Source organism: Spodoptera frugiperda, chromosome 24, assembly GCF_023101765.2.
Source record: "Spodoptera frugiperda isolate SF20-4 chromosome 24, AGI-APGP_CSIRO_Sfru_2.0, whole genome shotgun sequence".
Lineage (NCBI taxonomy): Eukaryota > Metazoa > Arthropoda > Insecta > Lepidoptera > Noctuidae > Spodoptera > Spodoptera frugiperda.
Genome location: NC_064235.1, coordinates 37,959 through 62,928, shown reverse-complemented (window position 1 = coordinate 62,928; position 24,970 = coordinate 37,959). Strand labels below are relative to the sequence as shown.

At 42.2% G+C, this 24,970-nt stretch overlaps 1 protein-coding gene across 2 annotated transcripts in view; it reads left to right on the top strand.

The window, feature by feature from the left end:
* LOC118282073 (uncharacterized) overlaps positions 1-24,970 on the top strand; it is a 35,495-nt gene that overhangs the window by 3,000 nt on the left and 7,525 nt on the right. For both annotated transcript variants that reach the window (XM_050703549.1, XM_050703548.1), the window contains exon 2: positions 8,117-8,229. In XM_050703549.1, the coding sequence (XP_050559506.1) occupies positions 8,153-8,229 (77 nt within the window). In that variant the 5' untranslated portion in view covers positions 8,117-8,152. The remainder of the gene's footprint in view (positions 1-8,116; positions 8,230-24,970) is intronic.

Genomic DNA, 24,970 nt, shown 5'->3' with positions numbered 1-24,970 from the left:
ATCTTAGAAAGTAACTCGGAAAAAGTCACATTGGTACTTGCCGTTGGTAGATAATCGATACATTTTGAGTAGATACATAGGAAACACGACATTTTCAAAAACTAGAAAAGGCCTAAAATAAATGCCGGAGAAAAGCTCTGATCCGGAGCTGCGGACTACCTAGCGGGCTTACCGGGGCTCTGGCTTGAAAGGCAGGAGTAGGAACGGGGTGGTTTTTAGTCAGTAAGAGTCTGGCACTCCCTCTCGCCTCGCCCTGGCGAGAGAAGTCATTGGATGATTTTCCCCCCTTAAAAAGAAAAGACTCGTGAACTAAACCCGAGACCCTTTGCTCGATAGTCGCCTTGCTACTACTTCACCAACGACTGACGATGGAACGTGCAATATAACCTTCAAACAGTTATATTGTCGAGTCACTCGCGATATTGTCCATAATTATCTGCCGACTATATGTTACCAGTCACTATTACTGTCTGTTATTATATTACTTTAAGTGTGGGAGAGCCATGCTTCAGCACTGCTGGGCCGGCTCGACCGGAGTGATACCACGGCCGAGCAGTACACCGACGTGAAACAACGCTTGCGTTGTGTGAGTGAGATTATCGTGGGCCCAATTACCCATCTCAATCTCCGATTCCCCATCAAGCCTTAAATTCCTAACCCCTAAACATCCATGGGTGGCGGCGATTGCTTCCCATCAGGTGATACATCTGCTCGTTTATCGGCTTATAGTTACCATAAAAAATACAGTCGAAAATTCACCGAAAACGTTTTCATTAAGCATGAGATCCTCAAATGCCCAACAAGTAGGTAACGCACTTGTAACGCTTCCGGTGTTGCGGGTGTACATGGGCGACGTCGATTGTTTATATTTTTAAACTTTCGGAGAATATTGTCTCCGGTAAACTGGCGAGAGAGATAAAATGATACCATTGGGTAAAACCCATTTAGAAATAAATCCTTGGCATTCCATTGTAATGTATACTTGGTAGAGACAGACATAATAAGCAGTGACTACTTATACGTAGATAATGACAGACTAACCGCCCGTATCCTCAGACACACAAACTCACACGACCAGGTCGCGTGCACAGACCTGCACGACACACGACTAGACGGGGCTCCGGCACCTACGCTCATACAGGGATTGCGTGGTACATATTAATGCTTCAATGATGCCAGCTAGTAATTCTGTGGGTATGGAGGCCACTTCCAGAGGTGGAGCAACTATACAACAGATGTAGCTCATTAGGACTGATGCACGATCCGGAGCTACAGGCGACCTAGCGGGTTGTAGTTAAGGAGGAGATAAAGAGCTTGAGGGAACGAACCTCCACACGCCCCAGCCGCCTCAGGAGTCACTCCGGGCGTCGGGAATCGCGGGACGATCTCCGGCCACCGTTTATGAGGGTCTGTGGACGACGAGCAAGGTCTGTGGACACGTGCGTGCGGCATCGAGCGTTCCGCGTGCACCTCAAAGAGCCAGACCACCACAGATGGGGTCTAATAGGGGTAATACTTGATCCAGAGCTGCGGACAATGTAACAGGTTACTGGGACTCTGGCTCAAAGCAGGAGGTGGCCGGAGATCGTCCCGCGATCCCCGACGCCCGGAGTGTCTCCTGCGGCGGCTGGGGCGTGAGGAAGATCGTTCCCTCAGGCGCTTTACCTCCTCCTTAGCTAGCATAACTGCTTTGCTGAAGGAAATCTATCTAGCCTGAAGTATAAATGATGGCTTGGCGATATCAAATGAATTCAACATGGACATTGTCCGCTGATACAATGGGCGTCGGTTTCACAACAACACACAGACGGACAGTTTCACAACCTGTCTCTATGTGTGTATTGTACACAATCGGGTCGCAACGCATACTAACGCGGGTTAAGCGACTGCGGCCGCGGACAGACCTTGGATGGGTGACCGTATGTCGTGTGCCTCTGTAATTGCTTGGAGACAGACAGCGAGAATACTGAATATGGTTCCTATTAGGTTCGATTCTTGGTAGGGTAAAAAGTAAAAACTTTGACAGACGTTTAAGTGTGGGAGAGCCATGCTTCGGCACTGCTAGGCCAGATCGACCGGAGTGATAACAACGCCTGACAGAAAACTGACGTGAAACAACGCTTGCGTTGTTTGAGTGAGGTTACCGGAGGCCCAATTACCCCCTTCCTAATTTTTCTTATCTCCGATTCCTCTAAAACCCTTAAATTCCTAACCCCCAAAAGCCGGCAACGCACTTGTAACGCCTCTGGTGTTTCAAGTGTCCATGGGCAGCGGTGATTGCTTACCATCAGGTGATCCGTCTGCTCGTTTACCGGCTTATACCATAAACAAAACTTCTTTAAATATTTTGCAGCAACTACATATGTGAAGCTCTATCTCTCAAAAATAGGTATTAGTATTTAGATGGCATCACATGTAAATTGTTACTAACTAGTATTTTTGTAAAGGAATTGTGATCATTTTAATAATGGACTATTAAACTGTTTGTTACTACCTCGTCACTCAGCACTCAGTGGTCACGGTACACTGCACGCTTGATCATTTGCGAGTTGTGACTCGATTCCGGGCCGCGCAAAAAATACCTAGGTAAAGTACTATGTAATTTTCGAGTTAGTTATTATAGTTATTTTATATAGCTAGCTTCCTGTCTATATAACTAGTGCGTTCCGCGCGCCTCAAAGAGCCATTAGACCACCACAGATGGGGCCCAGTAGGGCTGATGTCTAATCCGGAGCTGCGGACTACCTAGCGGGTTTACCGGGGCTCCGGCTCGAAAAGCAGGAGTAGGAACGGGGTGGTTTTTAGTCAGTAAGAGTCTGACGCTCCCTCTCGCCTCGCCCAAGGCGGGAGAAGTCATTGGATGATTTTCCCCCTCAAAAAAAAAAAAAGAGTCATTTAATGGTTACTCAACCTAGTCCTTAGCAATTGTTTATCGATACAAAATCGTTACTAAGGAATATGTAGTTTAATTAAGTAATCATTAAATGTCTCTGAGTGCGGCAGTTAGTGCTATTTACAACTTTTTAGTGACTGTTTTTACATGTCATGGTTGCTCGTCTTAAGACGTGCTTCTCATGCATGAGGGGGGTGAAACCTACCATCGGCAACTAATGTGAGGCGCGGTTTGTAACGTCCCGCGCTCCCCGTAACGTGTCACGCGTTATGTTAAAGTGACATCCAGTTATGACATCTCTTTGTATTTGCTTCTTGGTAATTAGTCCTTTCCATCATTGAACCACAAGACAATCGGCGAAGCGCCACCGCTTCATGGTAGATATCCCACCCACTCGCACGAAGCGCTTCGCTTCAAGCTTCCTTGTGCGAACTGCTAGGGAATGGAACTCCATGCCGGAGTCTGTGTTTCCTGATGGGTATAACCTGGGTGTCTTCAAAGCCCGAGTGAATAGGTTGCTTATGGGCAAACGTGTTCCATCGTAGGCCGCATCATCACTTACCATCAGGCGAGATAGCGGCCAAACGTCGACCCATCGGACGTAAATAAAAAAATTAAATCGCAATCCTTGAGACCACTCTAAAGAATGTACAAAGATATAGTACAAATAGATTGTATATCATTACATATCATTATCACGCGAGTGGAGGTCGCGAGATAATACGATAATAACGTAACAACCGCGAGCCCCCGCGAGCTGTTGCTTAGAGGCCAAAGCGGCGACCCACCCGCCATGTTTCTTGCTCGTTCTTCTCCATTCGAAGCTACACTTTGGAACGAGCACATAGCTTCACTGACAGACAGACTGACGGACAATTCAATTTGACGTTTCAAAAGTGCCTAATTTAGGATTATTAGAAATAACTAAATGCTTTGACTTTGACTTTGGTGCAAGCGAAACATCGCCGTATCGCGCGCTGTCACCTCGCGGGCGACGCGCCGTAAGCACGCTGGCAGCTAGCGGTAACCACAATAGGGATGATGACGGGGTATGAAAATTAAAAATCTATTTAGTCCGTCAGTTAGGTAATGAAAAAATATTAGACACGTATTTTTTTATTTTGTCATATAACATAACAATACTTAGATAAAACTAATCAAAGTGGGAGCAAATACGTCATTTCTACGTATAAAATGTACCTAGAAGTGACGTTACGCGATATTTCAAATCTATATATTTATCTCCGGAAGTAATGTTTTAAAGTAATCTATAAGACGGACATTGAAATAGAAATTAGTCATCTATTCTATTGGAAACACCACCGTGCTAGATCGGAGCTGTGCTTATTAACTGCAGTATACTTATGTACAGTATTTGTTTTTATATAATTACATAGCATGTACCTACTTAATGATCAATTAATGTGTCATTAAGATAACAATAATTACTCCATTCACTGTTTGTGCGAGGTGCCGGCGATAACCGACTGATATTTATATGTAACTATACTCTGGTACATTACATACAATACTTTTTTATTTACTTTATATTATACAGAGTAATAAACAGGGCACATAGCACGCACATGGACCCATTTACTTTTAATTCAAATGTCGACTGCGACTGCCGGACAAGGGGTATCGGGTTCGATTCCCAGGTCGTAAGTCCCCTCTTTGAGGAGTGGCTAGAGAGATGTCACGGCGTCCTCACCTACCGCCTGACGCAGGTGCTTACTGGACACGGAAGTTTCGGTAGGTACCTGTTTCGGATTCGGCGGGAGGAAACGTCCGGGTGTCGGCATTGCGTGGACCACCCGAAAGACACGGTGGAGCATACAGTGGCGGTGTGCCCTACATGGGCTGAGCACCGCCGTGTCCTTAGGGATGTGGTCGACGACGGTGACCTCTCGCGTCCGACTTTGGTTCAGGCCATGGTGCGGAGCGAGGGGGAATGGGACGTCGTCTCCTTCTTCTGCGAAGCAGTGATGCTAGCTACGGAGAAAGCGGAGCCCGTAACTATCCTCCGTACGCCCAAGCCGCCGCAGGAGACACGCCGGGCGTCGGGGATCGCGTGACGATCTCCGGGCACCGTAAGTGCGGGTCTGCGGACGGCGAGCAAGGGTAGCTCGCCGCCCGACCAGAACCAGACCCGTGCGTACGGCGCGTCGCGTTCCGCGCGCGCCTCAAAGAGCCAGACCACCACCGATGGGGCCCAGTAGGGCTGATGCCTGATCCGGAGCTGCGGACAACGTAAAAGGTTACCGGGGCTCCGGCTCAAAGCAGGAGAAGGAACGGGGTGGTTTTTAGTCAGTAAGAGTCTGACACTCCCTCCCGCCTCACCCAAGGCGGGAGAAGTAATTGGATAATTTTCCCCCCACAAGAAAAAAAAAAAAAAGGTCGAGTGCCTACTGGGCTTTTTTCGAATTTTCAAACGTGTGTTTGTTGGGACGCGCTATTATCCGGAACGACTGGTCCGATTTGAATACTTAAATGTTTTTGTGTTGGGTATTGCATTTCTCGAGGAAGGCTATAGGCTATATAAAATCACGATACGATCAGTAGGAGCCGAGTAGAGTTGGTGAAACCGTGCAAAAGTATCAAGTAACTAGTATTTTATAACAATATAATTATGTATACTAAACGACCTTTATTAGGTGCTCATTCTGATCAGATCTGTATTGCCTACATTGTTTAAATGATATCAAAAGTGTGTATCTCTGATTACACGATAGTACTCGGGAAATATAGAGTTAGTACTAATTCTATAGCTTCCTGTATTGCTGTCATTGTCATTATTTTGTTTGATAACGATCTCACAACGTGATATAGTTTAAGCACATTACAGTTACATGTTTTTGATGATTTGAATTTTGATGTGATAGAATTTATTAAACAATCGATTTCGGATATAGATGGAGCGCGTTCGGCGCTATGATTGGTTGATTCAATCGAGTCGGCCAATCAGAGTGCCGAATGCGCTTTGGTTTTTTTCCGTAGGAGGCTATTGATTGGCCTAACGAGTTTGGATCAAGATCGGTTAATATTCAGGCAATCGAATTTCAACTACTTAGCAGGTATTTGCATAATCAGTCTCAAATCCATTAAAAGATACGTTTTCGTCCTCTATTGCTTCAAGTGTCCATAGGCGAAGGCGATTGCTTACCATCAGGTGATCTATCTGGTCGTATCTCATAAAGAAACTATACGTTAATGAGTTGTTATATTTAGTTTTAGTTCAGTGTAAGTAGCTGAGTGTGTAGTGGGTCGCCGTCAGTAGGCGGGGTCGCAGGGCGCGCACAATGGGGACCCGGGCCATATTCATGAATATGTTAATGCAGTATTTGGTAGGTACGTGTTGCTGGGGGGTATATGAGTGTTGTTTCCGGGATATTTTTGTATACCTAAATAATAATTGGAGTTATTGTTCCTGTGATTGGAAAAGTGTTGTAAAGGACAGTAACTTTATTACGAGTTGGTTCATTCGCACAAGCCCTCTGGTATTCTTACGGATATAGATCGATTGAATCACCTGATGGTAAGCGTTTAGAGCCGTCTTTTGGGAAGATAAACAGATTCTGTCATAGATAGATGGATAGGATTTGTACTTTCCCCATGAATAGCTGTACGCTGTGTGGTAACTCCTACCCTTCTCGTGGGTGACCAAGGAACAGGGACCGTGCATCAGCACTTCCTGATTAAACCTTTTCAGTTGCCATGTAAAGAGGCTCATTATCTAGCAGTGATTGTTACCTAATGTTGATGGAGAAGATGCTGATAGGTCTTAAAAAGCTTAAATTCTCCGTTGAGCCTATTGAGAACTACACTTTTTTTGTGGGTGGCAAATCATCCAATGACTTATCCCACCTTAAGCAAGACGAGAGAGAGTGTCGACTCTTACTGACTAAAATTCACCCTGTTCCTACTCCTGTTTTCCGAGCCGGAGCCACGGTAAACCTGTTAGATCGTTGCGTGCGGCGTGTCGCGTACCGCTCCAAGACCCATCAGACCACCACAGATGGTGCCTGATCTGGAGCTGTGGACTACCTACAGGGTTCAACGGTGCTCCGTCTTGAAAAACAATAACAGTTTTAGTTAGTCAGTAAGAGTCTGATACTCTCTCTTGCCTGGCCTAAGGCGGGAGAAGTCATTGGATGATTTTCCCTCCTTATAAAAAAAGGTCGTTCATAATTCCGGGTGTCACAACTGTACCCCTGCCGGGAGGTCATTGCCCCGCTCCAGTGTGAGTGAGCTGCGAGTGTCCAGTAAGTAGGGTAGCAGGCTATCACTCGCCGACCTATTACTGCCATGCTCTATTCACATGTGTGTGCTCCGTGCTCGTAGCGAGGAGGTACATAATGGTCTATTGTCGAAGTAAAATAGGCTACAGGTTCCCGTCTGTTGCTTTGTCCGGTTGAAATTTGGATGGCTTCTTTTGAATGGGTTGTAAGTTGTAACCTATTATACAACAGGTTGATCTTGTAGGAATTCTGGGATAGAAATGAGCTTAGTTACTAGGAATTGTTGCTCCCTGAAAGTGTAGTCGTAAAGCTGCGAGTGATGAAAGAATTTAAATTGATCCTGTAACTAGTTTATGTATTTAACGAGCAATACACCGACGTGAAACAACCGAAGCATTGTGTTTCGTTATGTGAGTGAGATTGTCGGAGGCCCAATTCCCCCCTTCCCAATCGTCCCAATCTTTCCAATCTTCCTAATCTTCGATTCCCCAACAACCCTTAAATTTCTAACCCGGGCAACGCACTAGTAACGCCTCTGGTGTTTCGGGCGTCCATGGGCGGCGGCGATTGCTTACCATCAGGTGATCCGTCAGCTCGTTTAGCGGCGTGTTCTATAGAAAAAATCAGGACTAGTTATATGACTGAATACTGCATTATGACTGTCTATTTAGCATAGTGGCTACACAAGAGGCTGCTAAGCATCATGTCGCGGGTTCCAAATTCCCTTTTACTGGTGCAATCTATACTTCTATACTATAATATTATAAAGCCGAAGAGTTTGTTTGTTTGATTGTCTGTTTGTTTGAACACGCTAATCTCCGGAACTGCTGGTTCGATTTGAATAATTCTTTTTGTGTTGGATAGTCCATTTATCGAGGAATGCTATAGGCTATAGAACATCACGCTACGATCAATAGGAGCCGAACAGAGCGGGTGAAACCGCGCGGAAGTAGCTAGTGTTCTACAGAGCGCTGTATTGTTGCAGGCAGCGTGCTGGCGGTGACGACAGCGGCCGGACAAGATGGCGGCGAGTGACGTCATCGCGCAAGATGGCGCCCACGGACACGCCAAGCTGCATCCCTACCTCGTCACACTAGTGTGAGTATACTGTGCTCTACCATCACATCACATCACACACAACGTCACGCCTTTTATCCCCGAACGGGTAGGCAGAGGTGCTCATTACGGCACGTAATGCCGCTATACAATGTACACACACTTTTCACCATTTGTGTTATAAGTCCCATGTAATAGGGGGTGAGCCTATTGCCATATACTGAACACAATTCCAGATTCCGTGCTACTACTGAGAAATTTTCGAAAATCCGAAAAAAATAAATCACATTACAGTTACTATTATTATTTTAAATTGACTAGAGACTCAATCTCCCTCCTCAAAGGGTGGGTAACGCACTTGTAACGCTTGTAGGGTTACAGGAGCTTCGGCTCGAAGGAGTAGGAACGCAGTGGTTTTTAGTCAGTAAGAGTCTGATACTCCCTCGCCTCGCCCAAGGCGAAAGATAAGGCATCATTGGATGATTTTTCCCACTGTAAAAAAAACTTCTTTAGTGCGAGTGTCCATGGGCGGTGGCGATTGCTTACCATCCGTCTGCTCGTTTACCGAGCTATACTATAAAATATATTTGTCTGGTCACAACAAACTCAGTAACTACTGAACCAAATATCATTCAATTGATTCACGAGGAATGTAGTGGCGTTGGATTTATTGATATGTCGCGTCAATTGGCACTATTTACACAATTGGCATATATGTGGTAGATTGAGGCCGGACTCTTGTCAGTAGAACTGCTTTAGTATACTACAACTGGGCTATCATACCTACTACTGTAGAACATATACAATGTGATAGGGGCGAGACTTCTAACCCGTTAAGGCTGAATACTTACTACATCTAATTTTATCGACAAAAGTCCTGGGTCGAAGGGGTCGAATCCCCTCCCCCTAAAAATTATGGCTATTTTAATATTTTTTTTACTTTTTTTGATATCAAGGGTTGTATGCGTCGTAGAAACGACAAACGGTAGCTAATAACCTTAGCTAACTAATTCATAACTTTTTTCATATGTTTGATAATGTTTTGGTGAGAAAAAAAATCATTTGTGAATTATTTTTACCCAAAAAATCACAATTTTTCAATATTTTTAATTAGGGGTTCAACCCATATTATTTTTTTTTGTCGATAAAATTAGTTGTAGTACTCAGCCTTAACGGGTTAGAAGTCCCACACCTATCACATTGTATAGAACAGTATATGGCAATAGGCTCACCCCCTATTACATAGGACTTACAACACAAATGGTGAAAAGTGGGTGTACATTGTGTAGCGGCATTACGTGTAGTAATGTGCACCTCTGCCTACCGCTTCGGGGATAAATGGCGTGACGTTGCAACTGTATAACACTATTGGCATTCAGCCATTCACATAATATCACATGCACATCGTAGGCCCCATTTATGTTATAAGTCCCATGTAATAGGGGGTGAGCCTATTGCCAATTGGCGGTAACAATAGTACAGTGAAAGAATTTTCCTAAAAATTTTCCACCACGTGCCGCGTATGAGTGGCCGCGGCGGAGGGCGTAGGTCGGGCGTTCGACTCCCGAGTCACGCATGCTCCCACGAGTCGTACACTCGGTCGCGTATATTTAGCCGTGACTCGGTGACCGGACGGACAGACGGACGGACTGTGTTATACCTGTGTTTTTATAAAAATAAATATTAGACATCACATTTTTATTGTACCTAGGTAATACATACGTAATACGTAGGTACTACTAAGTCGTTATACTCATTATGTAAAAAGCCTCGCAATTATATGAAGCGATTTTAAGAATTATTGAAATGTATAAAAGGAGGTGGTGCTTTGTAGTTTCCACACAGTTTCGCTCCTGATCACCTGGTCACACAGACTTATACCTTCGTACAATTTCACCCAGAAAATGAAGTATAAACTGGTTAATACCTATATCCTAACTTTTTTTAAGGGGAGAAAATCATCCAAAGACCCCTCCCACCTTGAGCGAGGCGAGAGGGTGTCAGACTCTTACTGACTAAACACCACCCCGTTCCTACTCCTGATTTTTGAGCCGCAACTCCAATAAACCCGCTAGGTAGTCCGCAGCTCCGGATCAGGCATCAGCCCTATTGGGCCCCATCTGAGCCTTCACACTAATACATATCTGAATGTATAGAGAATGCTTTGTAGTTTTTGTACCTACAATTTCAAGTAATTATTGCATCCACAATGTGCACAGGTGTTTGAAAATACAGTATTTAGTCACAATTATGGACCCTGTCGGGCACAGCAAAATATAAAATTCGTAAATTCACCCAGAAAATGACGTGAAAACTGTTTGATTTCCTTTACTTACTCTTACTCTACCTACAATGGCTATAATCAGTAGATGAGTACTATGTAATTACGGTCCCAAGAGGTCCAGTCACTCATTACTCATTGGATAGATAATACAAGCAGCCTAATGACAGTAGTGGCAGAATGGACGCGCGTCACGTGCCCACACAGATTAAAAATAAAAAGCTGCCACGTTCTACAAGACATACTTAGCATACGCTACGCCAACGTAGTTTGCTGGTCAATGAAATTGTTGGCGCGGTGTGTCGTGCCTCGTGCCAAGTCATTGTAGTAGCATTCTGATTTACTTTCTAATTCTATTTGTATTTTATTATGCATTACTTTGTATTTGTTTCCTTATAAGGTTAGGTAGGTTTTAAAAAATGTGCGACTCGGGAATCCCAAAACTTCGAACATGTCATCGCATTTAATAAAAATATAGAATGGAGAAAGTTAACGTATTTAGACATGTATGTAACTATGAAGCCCTCGATGTAACGAATCGATCTGTCTACTTAGTTTTGTCATACAATCAAAACTGACCAAATTGTATGCATCTAAAGTTTTGATGACTTGAATTTCTCATACAAAATTAACGTTGTACTGTGACGTCATAGTACAACGTCTCATATATTTTATTTTTTAATACTAACATTCTCCATTGTCGGAGGGTCGTGTAGGCGAGGGCCCTCTCTGTCACTCATAGGTAGAGGTACCTATGTGTAGGCAGCAATAAAACAATAAAATCTTCGTAGTTAATGGAATAATTGTTTATTTTCGTAAATTGCACTGTTACTGATGGGGCCGGCATTTCAGAGGTCTTCAAATTTACATTATCAAAGATAAGTCCACCCATATTGTAATCCGGAGCTAGGACTACCTAGCGTGTTACCGGGGCTCCGGCTCAAAAAGCAGGAGTAGGAGCGGGGTGGTGTTTAGTCAGTAAGAGTATCATTATGACACTCCCTCTCACCTCGCCTAAGGCGGGAGAAGTCATTGGATGATACCTCCACCCTCCAAGACCCTTATTGTAATAATGTTCACAGTTACTGTCTCAAACTCAATAACATTAACAACTCTGATTCTAATGATTGAAATTTTGTATTTACACGTTTAGTTTGCATGACCATGACGTTTCATGGTGGATATCCCACCCAATGGCACGAAGCGCTTCGCTTCAAGCTTCCTTGTGCGAACTGCTAGGGAGTGGAACTCCTTGCCGGAGTCTGTGTTTCCTGATGGGTATAACCTGGGTGTCTTCAAGGCCCGAGTGAATAGGTTGCTTATGGGCAGACGTGCTCCATCGTAGGCCGCATCATCACTTACCATCAGGCGAGATAGCGGCCAAACGTCGACCTATTAAATGTAAAAAAAGTAATGATTGAAATTTTGTATACACGTTTAGTTTGCATGACCATAAATGCTGTTCAATACAAAGTGTTACATATTATGTACTTAATTATCTAGTATTTACTTTACACGTGCTATGTATTACATAATAGAACATTATTAATAGATCAGATTGACTCAACTACGAGCCAGTGTCTGATATAAACAAACAACAATATGTTTCATGCGACATATAAACCAGTTGATCCATTACCTTCATATACAAATCTATACTAATATTATAAAGCTGAAGAGATTGTTTGTTTGAACGCGCTAATCTCCGGAACTACTGGTCCGATTTGAATAATTCTTTTTGTGTTGGGTAGTGCATTTATCGAGGAAGGCTATACACTATAAAACGCTGCGACAAATAGGAGACAAGCAGAGTGGATGAAACCGCGCAGAAGTTGCTAGCAACAAACCTCACAGATAACCGACGTGAAACAACGCTTGCTTTATGTTTCGTTGTGTGAGTGAGGTTACCGGAGGCCCAATTCGTCCCTTCCCAATCCCCGATTCCCCAACAACCCTTAAATTCGTAACCCCCAAAAGGCCGGCAACGCACTTGTAAATAACGCCTATCTTTCAAGTGTCCATATGCGGCGATTGCTTACCATCAGGTGATACGTCTGCTCGTTTACCTGCTTCTATCAAGTATTGTGCATAGACAAGCCCTTCTATTAGACATTGCGTAATGACACACTAACCTTATACTTCACGAGTACTCGAGCCGGTAACCGAACCCGCGACCTTCAGCTCGGAAGTACCAGGTAGTTATGTAAGGTGGCACGTAACTAGTAGAGCTGGTTTCTGGTTTATTAGCTTAACTTCAATGACTCAATACGGATTAGGGAAATATTTTGTTTGGTTTAGTTTACGTCAGTAGCTGCTCTTTGTAAGGTCTCTGTCTTATTACGTAGTTAATTATTATGTTATCGGCTTACTCACGTAACTGTTAGACGAGGAACTCGACTAGTTTCAAGCCATGCTAGAGGTTCGTATTCATGAGCAGCATTCCGCGACACACGACGCGGCGACTGTCGCTCTGCCGCAGCCGATAGCATAATAATTAATTTAGTATGTCTCACGAAAGTTATAATATTACGTGGTTGGTCTAATCTGTGGTGTAGGATGTTATTATACATATAAAACTTGAATCTTGAATTCCTATCTATTAAAAAACCGCATCAAAATCCGTTGCGTAGTTTCAAAGATCTAAGCTTACCTACATAGTTGCTCGTTCATCTCCATAGGAATCTACACTGACCGACAGACAGACATATTGTTTGTTTTTATATTGTAATATTTGCTTTGTTGTTCAAAAGTGCCTTCCTGGTCTATTTAAAATAAATAATTTTAACTTTGACTTTGATTAGACAGCGAAAACTGGAAAATAATTTTGTTATACATAATATACTATGTAGTGCAGGAAGTTCTATACTATTTATATTTTGTTGGGATGCAAGGCGGCAAATGAGCAGACGGATCGTGTCATGATAAATAGACAATCGATACGTTCGTTGCCCATAGACACCCACAACACGAGAGGAGTTATGAAAGAGTTTGTCTGCATGCATTCAAATATTACTATTTTTATTCTTAAGTTTTGTAATCTCGAGCAGTTCTGGCCAACACTAATTAGTAGGTAAATGGTTTGTTTTTAAATTTAATCGTTAGTTTAGCCTCGTGAACTCGCAGCGAACCATGGTTCATATTTGTTTAATATGTAATAACTAGTGCCGCATTCTTATGTTATAACCCGTGTGTTATGTATATAATCTAATTATTTTTTAATAATATGTTGCAACCAGGGCCCGTGGTATATAAGTGAATACTTACTACTACTACACATCCGTCAGTTTTGAAGTCTTAAAAAGCAAAAATCACGATTATTACTGTCTATTTTGTACTTTTAAGACTTACTCCGCTGTCTAATGGTGCTGTTTTCTTTTGGTAAACATAGTGTAGTATTGGTGGAAATGGACACAGCTAAGCTATGTTTTTTATATGGAAAGATGCATGCTATGGATGCGTCCTATGAATGCGTGATATGAATGGCTACCCTATAATCGATACATTCCATACTCCAGCTGCGTATTTTCATCGCACAGCTACATAGCACATCTCTGGTGGAAAAGCACACTAACGCGAATAAATATGATGATGATTGTACGATATTTTAAATTATATTATCTGTGTAGAGTTTCTGTCAAAGACCGTTGGCAAACATTGCATACATTAAAAAACGATTAGTTACTTTAACTAATGTAATGAATGCGCTTATCTACTTAACATATGACATAGGTAGTAAATTATCCTATCATTGAATTAGTAAAGTGTAGTGTCTGTGTGTGGGGTCGTTGTGCTCACCACAGAGTTTGGTTCATCCGTGCACGAGATATTGCTGGAATGTGCAATATTGAGGCAGGTCACAGTACACAGTCATACTGTCACAGTATAGTAGCTGTGGGACAATTATTTATATTGTTGACTATCTAATCTCATGTCGTTATGAAACGATTACATTTTTAGTGTTTTGAGGAAAATAGCACTATTTAAATCTATCAACTACATATACACATAGTATAGTTACTGAATGAGCCAGCAACTAGTTTGTCCTTTAAACTGCGCGAGATAACCAGAGGGCGACGCTCGTCCGTGGACCGTGAGCACACTGTGCGCATGCGCACCGCGGCCTTATCTCCGTCCACTCATGTAATTGCTAAATAATTGTTACCTATATGTAATGTGAGGTCATATTTGTATTCAAGTTGACACTACGGTCGTTGGAAATTAAATATTAATATAGGTTAAATAGAGTTCAGAATTGCAGACTTCCTAGTACCTACACATTCTTGTTGATAATTACAATATTTCTAACTCGTTTTAAAAATATAGCTGGTAGACAATTAGATCTTCGCGAGCCATCAGACCACCACAGATAGGGCCCAGTAGGGCTGATGCCTGATCCGGAGCTGCGGAAACGGCGGCGAAAAGCAGGAGTAGGAACGGGGTAATTTTAGTCAGTAAGAGTCTGACACTCCCTCCCGCATCACCTAAGGCGGGAGAAGTCAGTGGATGATTTTCCACCCTCAAAAAAATAAAAAATAAAAAAATACGTGGCCACTGATGGCCAAAGGCCTCTTCTCGTATATTTTGATACTCTTCTTACATAATACAGATGACATACATCGCCGGTAATTTAGTTGAAAAACAAAAAGATACTAATTGTTACTTTACATAACAGTGCTGAAGAAGCCCTAAAGTATGATAATGAATCTAATTAATAATGACGCAGGTACATATTGTATAAGTCACCTACACTTATATAATTCTGTCTTGTTGTAGTTAATCCAAAATCTTCGGATTAAGACCATGAAGCAAATACAAAGAGGAGATGTCATAACTGGATGTCCCTTTAACATAACGCGTGACACGTTACGGGGAGCGCGGGACGTTACAAACCGCGCCCCTCTCTATGTCCCATCTAGCTCCCATACTACACACACTGCGCCAATTGTCCACATTTTAATGTGACACTTTCTGAGCTTATAACCTATCTACACATTTTTACTTGTATCATTGGATAGGCCGATTTGTTTGTGACTGATTTGATTGATTTGGTGATTCCTCTAGTGTTGCAAGTGTCTGTTGGCAGCGCTGATCACTTACCATCAGATAAGATTGGATTGAGACCAGTTCTTAATTTCCGTTGTAACTAAATATTATTTAGTTTAGTTGATATCCTCACATCACGTGTACCTCAAACATAAAGAAATAAGATAAAGTACGAGCTAGCATTAGTTCGAGTATTATCGAACATAACCTCACTCGTTGTGTTGGAGATAACAGATGGAATTGAGGTTAATGGTTGTGTGTAGTAGAGATGTCAGTGAAGACTGTTGATACTGAGATGAAGGAATGCAGTAGCTGCTGAGGGATAGGTATAGGAAGATTAGACTACAATTGTTATCTGTGGTAGTGTTTAAGAAAATGTGAAATACATTTAAAGAAAGCCTACCACAGAAAACCGACATGAAACAACGCTTGCGTTGTGTGAGTGAGGTTACCGGAGGCCCCCTTCCTAATTACCCAATCCCCGATTCCCCAACAACCCTTAAATTCCTAACCCTCAAAAGGCCGGCGACGCACTTGTAACGCCTCTGGTGTTTCAAGTGTCCATGGGCGGCGGCGATTGCTTACCATCAGGTGATTCGTCTGCTCGTTTACCGACTTATATCATAAAAAAAAGATAAAGGTACGCTGCTTATATAGTATGTTTCATTAGTTAATCATTACAAACATAACGCTTAACGATAAAGATTTATTGACTTTATATACAATTGTTTACAATCAGACATATGCTTTACATAATAGGGTTTAGTTATAAAACCTCATTGTTATTTTCATTTTGAAAGGGAATGCGTATATTCATTTAGCATTTATTACATAATACTATTACATTTTATTTTATTTAATTATCGACGTCTACAAATGGGAAACCAAATCATCCCTCTTATTTCCCTAAACCGACTACACCCAATCTCCCCAGTCTCCTACTTATACTAGTTATACTACAAGTATGTATGTAATATCAGTTTATCTTAGAAGATCACGGCCGCAAACAGCTGACAAATATATTTATAACTGACACAAATATCGAGATAATCTTCCATAGTATTATTATTTATCTCTACTGTATATTTATTAGGCAATCTGAATAATTGTACAGTTTGACCGAATAACACCCACTCTATGAGATAACGTGACCCAAACATACACGTGACTGTGTTATAACTACTGTGACGTCATCCGTGGCGGCGCGGAACGCCAGTGTGTTCGCTGTTGCTAGGCGCGTTCGAATTTTGAATGTTTTAGAAAAAAATAAAACTAATCTAGGAATTATGCCAAATAAAAAAATATGTTTTCTATTTCTGTCATATGTGTGTATGTATTTAATCCGGAGCTGCGGACTACCTAGCGGGTTTACCGGGGCTCCGGCTCGACGGGCAGGAGTAGGAACGGGGTGGTGTTTAGTCAGTAAGAGTCTGACACTTAATCTCGCCTCGCCCAAGGCGGGAGAAGTCATTGGATGATATTTGACTCAAAAAAAATGTGTGTAAGTATGTGTATATGTGTATGGGTGTGTGTATTGACAGTGGCACACATTGATAAGTGTAATCTAAACGATAGTTTTATTAATGTCGATATAAATTAATGTTCTATTATTTCACTTGTTTTTGTTTAGTTTGACCTGCTGTTTGGATATGTAATATAAATGAATGTTCTATTACTTATTTCTCTTGCTTTTGTTCAGTTTTACACACTGCTGTTCGCCATTTCTTCCGTTAATATATTGTGTAGTAGTTTAATTCATATCTTTCTGCGACGTCTTTCTTAACTATCTCCAAAACCATAAAATCTCTCGCCTTTGGCTTATTACGTATGGTAAGGAAGCATGTTGTTGTCATAAAATTATGCAATGATCTCTCCCGCCTTGGGCGAGGCAAGAGGGAGTGTCAGACTCTTACTGACTAAAAACCACCCCGTTCCTACTCCTGCTTTTCAAACCGGAGTCCCGGTAAACCCGCTAGGTAGTCCGCAGCTCCGGCAGCCTTCGGTGCTAGTTAGTAAAAATATTTCTAAATGCCCAACACTGCGCGTGTGTGTTTACAAACACAACATTTCACATTCACACCACACACAGACCTTGACCGTACACCTACATACATACATACATACATACATACATATATACATACATACATATGTATACATACCAGTTTTTGCACAACGACCGCTCGTCCGTCGCACAATGTCGGTCGTCAAAACATATATATATTATGGAGAGTTAGGTAATAGGCACTTCTATGTTTAATGTGTATGTATGTATGTGCTACAGATATATACTTACAAGGGTGCTTTTCCAAATATGTGCTATGTAGCTATGCTACGGAAGTGTAATAGCTAAAGTTTAGCTGCTAAACTGTGAAACTATATGACCGTTTCTACCGAAAACCGATACTAAACTATGTAGTTGTATCGGGAGCTGCGGACAACGTATCAGGAGAAGGATCGGGATGATGTTTGGATTGAAAGAGTCTGAAACTTCCTCTCGCCTCGCCCAAGGCGGGTAAAGTCATTGGATGATTTTCCCCCCTTAAACAAAAAACATAAAAAACCCGACCTTCATGTCGTCAGTCGAAGGTCGATACTGTTGCCAAATACCGGGCACTTGTCCAGAAAATAAAGTAAAAAAAGACGTTATTTCGCCATACTCAATATTTTTGCTAACACATGTAAAAATTATTTGGTATTCGTCTCACTTTCGAACAGTTTCGAGATGCATTATGTATTAGAATGAACTTGTATCACATCAACAGCCTATAAGTGTCCACTGCTGACCAAAGGCCTCTTCTCACACGGAGAAGGTTTGAGCATTAATCACAACGCTTTGCTCAATTCCAAATTTTCAAATTCAAAATTCAAATACTATGATTATTTGCAAAAATATTTCTGCTCCTTTGCCCCTTATTCCATAAAAAAGGTAAGTACATACAATACTGCCAATCTCACGAAACTTCAAAATTGGTGAGATCGATTATAAAATGTAATCCCGCGAGATTTACATTCTCTAATTATCATCTAATAAAATTATGTACCAACTTCTGTTTCCTAGCACACACGTGTTATCTCACATAATATCTACCTACATACATATACATATACATACATACTATGTATAATAACACAATACATTAACAAACACAACACATATATACAGTGAGTCGCGGGCGCACGTGGCGGGAGGTCGTTCACCCCGACACTGACACAATATGGCCGCGCGCCAACGTGACGTCACACTCTCACTGCCCACCACTCGCAGATGAAGTACCTGTGTAACACCGTGTCTTATACAATGTAAGTGTGGGAGAGCCATGCTTCGACACTGCTGGGCCGGCTCGACCGGAGTGATACCACGGCCGAGCAGAAAACCGACGTGAAACAACGTCTGCGCTATGTTTCGTTGTGTGAGTGAGGTTACTGGAGTCCCAATTACCCCCTTCCCAATCTTCCCAATCCCCAATTCCCGAACCCTTAAATTCCTAACCCCCAAAAGGCCAGTGCACTTGTAACGCCTCTGGTGTTTCAAGTGTCCATGGGCGGCGGCGATTGCTTACCATCAGGTGATACGCCTTTTATCCCCGAAGGGGTAGGCAGAGGTGCACATTACAGCACGTAATGCCGCTATACAATGTACACCCACTTTTCACCATTTGTGTTATAAGTCCCATGTAATAGGGGTGAGTCTATTGCCGTATTATACTGACACAATTCCAGACTCCGAACTATTAATGAGATATTTTCTAAAACCGAAAAGCTCAGTACTACTTTGCCAAACCCAGGAATCGAAACCGAGACCCCTAGTTGCACTTGCGACCACTCGACCAACGAGGCAGGTACTTTATCGGTCCAGCCGTTCTTGAGTTATAGCTCAACTAACGAACATTCACATTCAGTTTCATTATTTGATTGATATTCAATCAATATGGCGGATGACAGTTGTCATTGTTTCCGATGTCATTAACTTAACTATTAATAATGAATTAATAGTATTTTTTACAACACCAGGAAGGCTAGTTTAAGTAGTATGTCGTATAATGTATCTGTGTGGACAGACAGACAGACGTTTTAGACACGAAAATAAACTATTTATGAATCAATTAACGTATTTATATTGCTCAAAGCAAATGTTCTGTTCTACAATGATTTTTTTATGGTACAAGCCGGTAAACGAGCAGACGGATCACCTGATGGTAAGCAATCGCCGTCGCTCATGGACACTTGAAATACCAGAGGCGTTACAAGTTTTAGGGGGCTAGGAATTTGAGGTATGTTGAGGATTCGGGAAGGTAATTGGGCCTCCGGCAACCTCACTCACACAACGAAACACAACGCAAACGTTGTTTCACGTCGGTTTTCTGCTCGGCCGTGGTATCACTCCGGTCGAGCCGGCCCAGCAGTGCCGAAGCATTTCTCTATGTACCTATATATGAGAATTCTTTCCACTCTTGTCACAGCTCTTGTGTGTAAGTAGTTTCATGTCCATTAGTCTGGTATTGTACGAGGTAGGTGGCGCTGTCACCGCCCGCAGCGCGCTGTGTTTACATAACACTACCTACCCCGGCAGGACGTGTGCATGTGTGTGTGTGTGTCAACATACACACACATGCACGTGTTCATATTCAGTATGTACCTGTATAGCCAATACATAGGTACATTTCTTTAAACTACCGATTTTTCTTCTCCTCTAATAACATCTTCTGATTTATTTCGTTGCGGGATCCAAGACAGTCATTCATGTCCCTGAGACGTTGGACTTCAGTGTTCCGGTGTTTGCATGGTTGTATCTACTGTAGATCCCGGTGTAAAGGAGTTGCAGCGGTTTTGGGTGGTTGTGGCGGACTTGGCCAATAAAAAATCTTTTTTTAAAAATAAATTATATTTTTTACAATGTTTCTGAAAATTACTAAATAACATGAGATCGGATATATTATTAGTTCACTAAAATGGAAGATAATTGGAAGCTTCTAGGGCAAAATCACGATGTAAGTCAGGCTGCTTTTCCACCAGAGATGTGCTGTGCTACGTTGCTGTGGATGCGTTTGGCTTCCACTAACCATATTCATTGGTTCGCATAATGTAGCACTGGTGGACCCGAACTCAGCTAAGCTATGTTTTTATATGGAAAGATGTGTACAACCTATCTATGGATGCGTGCTATAGATGGTCGCGAGCGGTGTAGCTATGTGCAGAGCAGAGTACCTACAGCAATTACTTTGCGGCGGCGCATCTTCATAGCAAATCTTACTCGCACAGCTATATGTATAGCTTTGTATTAGTGGAAACTATCACATAAATTCACAGCTTAGCTATTACATTTTGAGCTGTGCTATGTAACATAGCACATCTCTGGTGGAAAGTCTTAAACGAATGGAATACTTGGATAAATAAAATACGCAAATTTTCAAAGCGGGGTTTGTCAATCAATATTACAAGACTGCTGGGTGTCGAGAGCGGGATAAGTTGTTTATTCCGGTTCTCGTACTACTATCTGTAACCCTAGTACGAGTTTGATTTACGTTTCAAATAATTGAAATAAAACCGCGTTCGGCGCTGTGATTGGCCGGCGTGAATGAACTAACCAATCAGAGCGTCGACCGTGATATCGTTTTGTTTTCTTTCAACGTAAAGCAAGCTCGTAGTGAGGTTACTGGAGAATAACTATGTGTGTGATGTGAACAAGTAGGTACATGTACATGGCATCTATGTAGATAGATTCTAGCCTACAGGGGAGAATTCTTTGTGTCATCTACGCAATGATCAGGGTTTGCTACTCTTAATACAGTGTAAAGCATTATTGCTTTTAGTAAAGGCACCTTTTTATGGGCTACGACTTGAGGCGATAGGGAGTGTCAGACTCTTACTGACTAAAAACCAGTCCGTTTCTATTCCCGCTTTGAGCCAGAGCCCCGGTAACCCGCTAGGTAGTCCACAGCTCCGGTCAGGCATCAGCACTACTGGGCCCCATTTGTGGTGGTCTAATGGCTCTCTGAGGTTTCGTTTTTAGTCAGTAAGAGTCTGACACTCCCTCTCGTATCACCCAAGGCGAAAGAAGTAATTGTGGATGATTTTCCCTCCCAAAAATAAAAAATATGACTAGTACATTTCTGGTCGCCGTCGCCACGTGACCGCGTGACATATATTATAATATCAGTTGTTGAAATTATGAATATAGTAATACAGCATTGTCTACGACTTAATGTCCCGCCGCGATTAGATAAGGCAAGTACCACTTGACAACTGTTGTACTAACAGTAGTCAAATTGATGCAATACTTGAAACACGACAGCACTTCCATCCCCATCATATAGATGGTTGGCAGGCCACAACTTTCTGCCTCGCACAGCAAAACTGTGGAATGAGCTGTCGTCGGCGGTATTTCCGAACCGATACGACCTTCAAACATTCAAGAAAAGAGCATACTCCTTTTTAAAAGGCCGGCAACGCACCTGTGACTCCTCTGGTGTTGCGGGTGTCCATGGGCGGCGCTGATCGCTTACCATCAGGTGACTCGTTTGCCACCTATTCCATAAAAAAACAGCTACACTGTTAGCAAGAATGGTTTGAGTCCACGGTAGGACAAAGTATAATTGATTGTTTAGGGTGTTTACTCTTGAATCCAATCTCAATGTCAATACTATCTGCACGGTTGCTGCGGTGGCTGGGCAACTGGCTGCCGCGCAACATGTAGCGGGTTCGATTCCCGCACGGAGCAACTCTTTGTGTGATGCACAAATTGTTGTTTCGGGTCTGAGTGTCATGTGTATGTGAACTTGTATGTTTGTAAACGCACCCACGACACAGGAAAATATCCTAGTGTGGGACACCGTTTTATTAAAAGAGAGAGAGAGAATAGAATAGAATTACATTAACACAAGAGACATAGAGAATACAATTTCAATCAATTAAATTAAAACCTCAATAATCAATTTTAAAACTATACAACGTCAATTGAAGCTGTTACAATAGCATTCATCTACATCATCATAATCTACAGCCTATAAGTGGCCACTGCTAACCAAAGGCCACTTCTTGTACGGAAAAGGTTTGAGCATTAATAATCACCACGCTTTCTCAATGCGGGTTGGCGATTTCAGACTTATAATTTTTAAGTGTGGGAGAGCCATGTTTCGGCACTGCTGGGCCGGCTCGACCGGAGTGATACCACGGCCTCACAGAAAACCGACGCGACGTGAAACAACGCTTGCGTTGTGTGAGTGAGGTTACCGGAGGCCCAATTCCCCCTTCCCAATCCCCGATTAACAAACAACAACCCTTAAATTCCTAACTCTCAAAAAGCCGGCAACTCACTTGTAACGCCTCTGGTGTTTCAAGTGTCCATGGGCGGCGGCGATTGCTTACCATCAGGTGATAAGTCTGTAAGTGTTCCATAAAAAAAAAAAAAAAATTGGCTAGCCTTCAATTGGATTCATAATATTATTGTACTCAGTAGCCAGTAATTACCTAATGGTGATCGATTCTGATCAGTTTCTTAAACAACGCGTAGTCTTTACAATAACATAAATGGCGAAATATGGAAAATTAACTTCACATTACTACCTATATGCATAAGTCTGCATAACTAGCTACTTCAGCACGGTTTTCACCCACTCTCCTCGGCACCTATTGATCGTAGCGGGATGTTATCGATCTCTCCAACACAAAATTCTTTTTTAAAGTAGTTTCGGTGATTAGCGCGTTCAAACAAAGTGTGGATATACTTACTTACGACTGTGTACATTACAAAATATGTCTGCAGTGAAAGTACTTACATAATATAATTACCTTTATCTATGTATAATTGTATATGTACAAAATTGCTGTTCGTTAGTCTCGCTAAAAACTCGAGAACGGCTGGACTGATTTGATAAATTTTGGTCTTGAATTATTTGTAGAGGTCCAGGTAAGGTTTAAATGGTGAGAAAAAAATGTTTTGAGGCGGTACAATGTATAGCTTAGAAGGTCAGCTTGTAATTAAAAATCACAGTTTACTATCGTACATTAATGAAGAAAAGCTCTACTAGTTTCGAGTCATAGAGGGACTCTTCATCATAAGCAGCGTGCGCATTGATATTTAGTTAATTTACCACGTCTCACGATAGTTAATATAATTAATTATGACTAGTGTTCCGACACTACTCGTGTACCAGCTGACGTCACTCCGCCGACACATTGTCTCAGCTCTCAGCTGCTCGCGCTGCACTCTACACTCTACTGCACTACGTAGGAACGTCCTTCACAATGTCAGTGTCGTCACATTATGCGCATTGTGCATTACAGAGAAATAATGTAACAAGTACAGTGGAGGACAGACTCTGGTTGATCACTTTAAATAGTGCTTGAACCAAGCATAAAACAGAAAGCCACGCCCCATAAATTCTCATCAAATTTAAAAGCGATAAGGTCGCAGCTTGTGACTCAATAATCCCTTAGCCAACTAAGGGATAAGGGATGGTGTTTGATGTAGTTCAGCTAGCTGTGCCGGCGGCGGCACCCACCACCTCGCTTCATTCGTCAATTCAAGGTCATGGGGCGGAGCTAGAGAGCGGATCTCATTAGGTGCAAGCAAACATTAACTTAGTAGTGGTCAGGCGCATGTGCCCACCATTGTACCTATTGTTTGCTGTTTGCATACACAAGTTCCTATGGTTCGCGATAAACTTGGAAACTACTGAACACATTTTATGCGGTTTTCACCAGTTGATTGACTATTGAGGAAGGATAGCATGGCTTGAAACTAGTTTTAAAAGTTCCTCGTCAAAACATTACGTGAGTAAGGCAATAACATAATAATTAATATTGAGGAAGGTTTAAAATAATCTGAGAAGGTATACTAACTGTTGTGCCTACCGGCTTCAAGCTGACTCACGTAACTGTTTGACGAGGAACTAGGTTTAATAACTAGCGAAGCTGTAGGTAGGAAGATAGTAAACTGATCATGTATTTTCTTTTTAATGGGTAAAATTATCCAATTACTTCTCCCGCCTTGGGCGAGGCGAGAGGTATGTCACAGTCTTACTGACTAAAAACCACCCTGTTCCTAAACCTGCTTTTCGACCCGGAGCTCCGGTAAACCCGCTAGGTAGTCCGCAGCTCCGGATCAGAAACTGATCATGTTAGGAGTAGAATTCTTTGCCGGAGTCTGTGTTCCCTGGGTATATCTAGGTGTCTTCAAGGCCTGAGTGGATGCTTAGGTTGCGTATGTAGGCGAGCTCCATCGTGTACCTTCTGCCGAGATGAGATAGTGGATACATGTCGATTCATTAAATTATTTAAATAAAATATAATACGTAATCAACTAAATGTAGGACACAAATATTTAATACTAGACTACCTAGACGTTAAACCAGTAGGACAGCGACAGCTACGGTGTCCCAATCACCTGCCAGACGGAGCCTACTCGTGTGACAGGTTCCGAAGGAAATAGTGTTTAACTTACATAAACACTACACT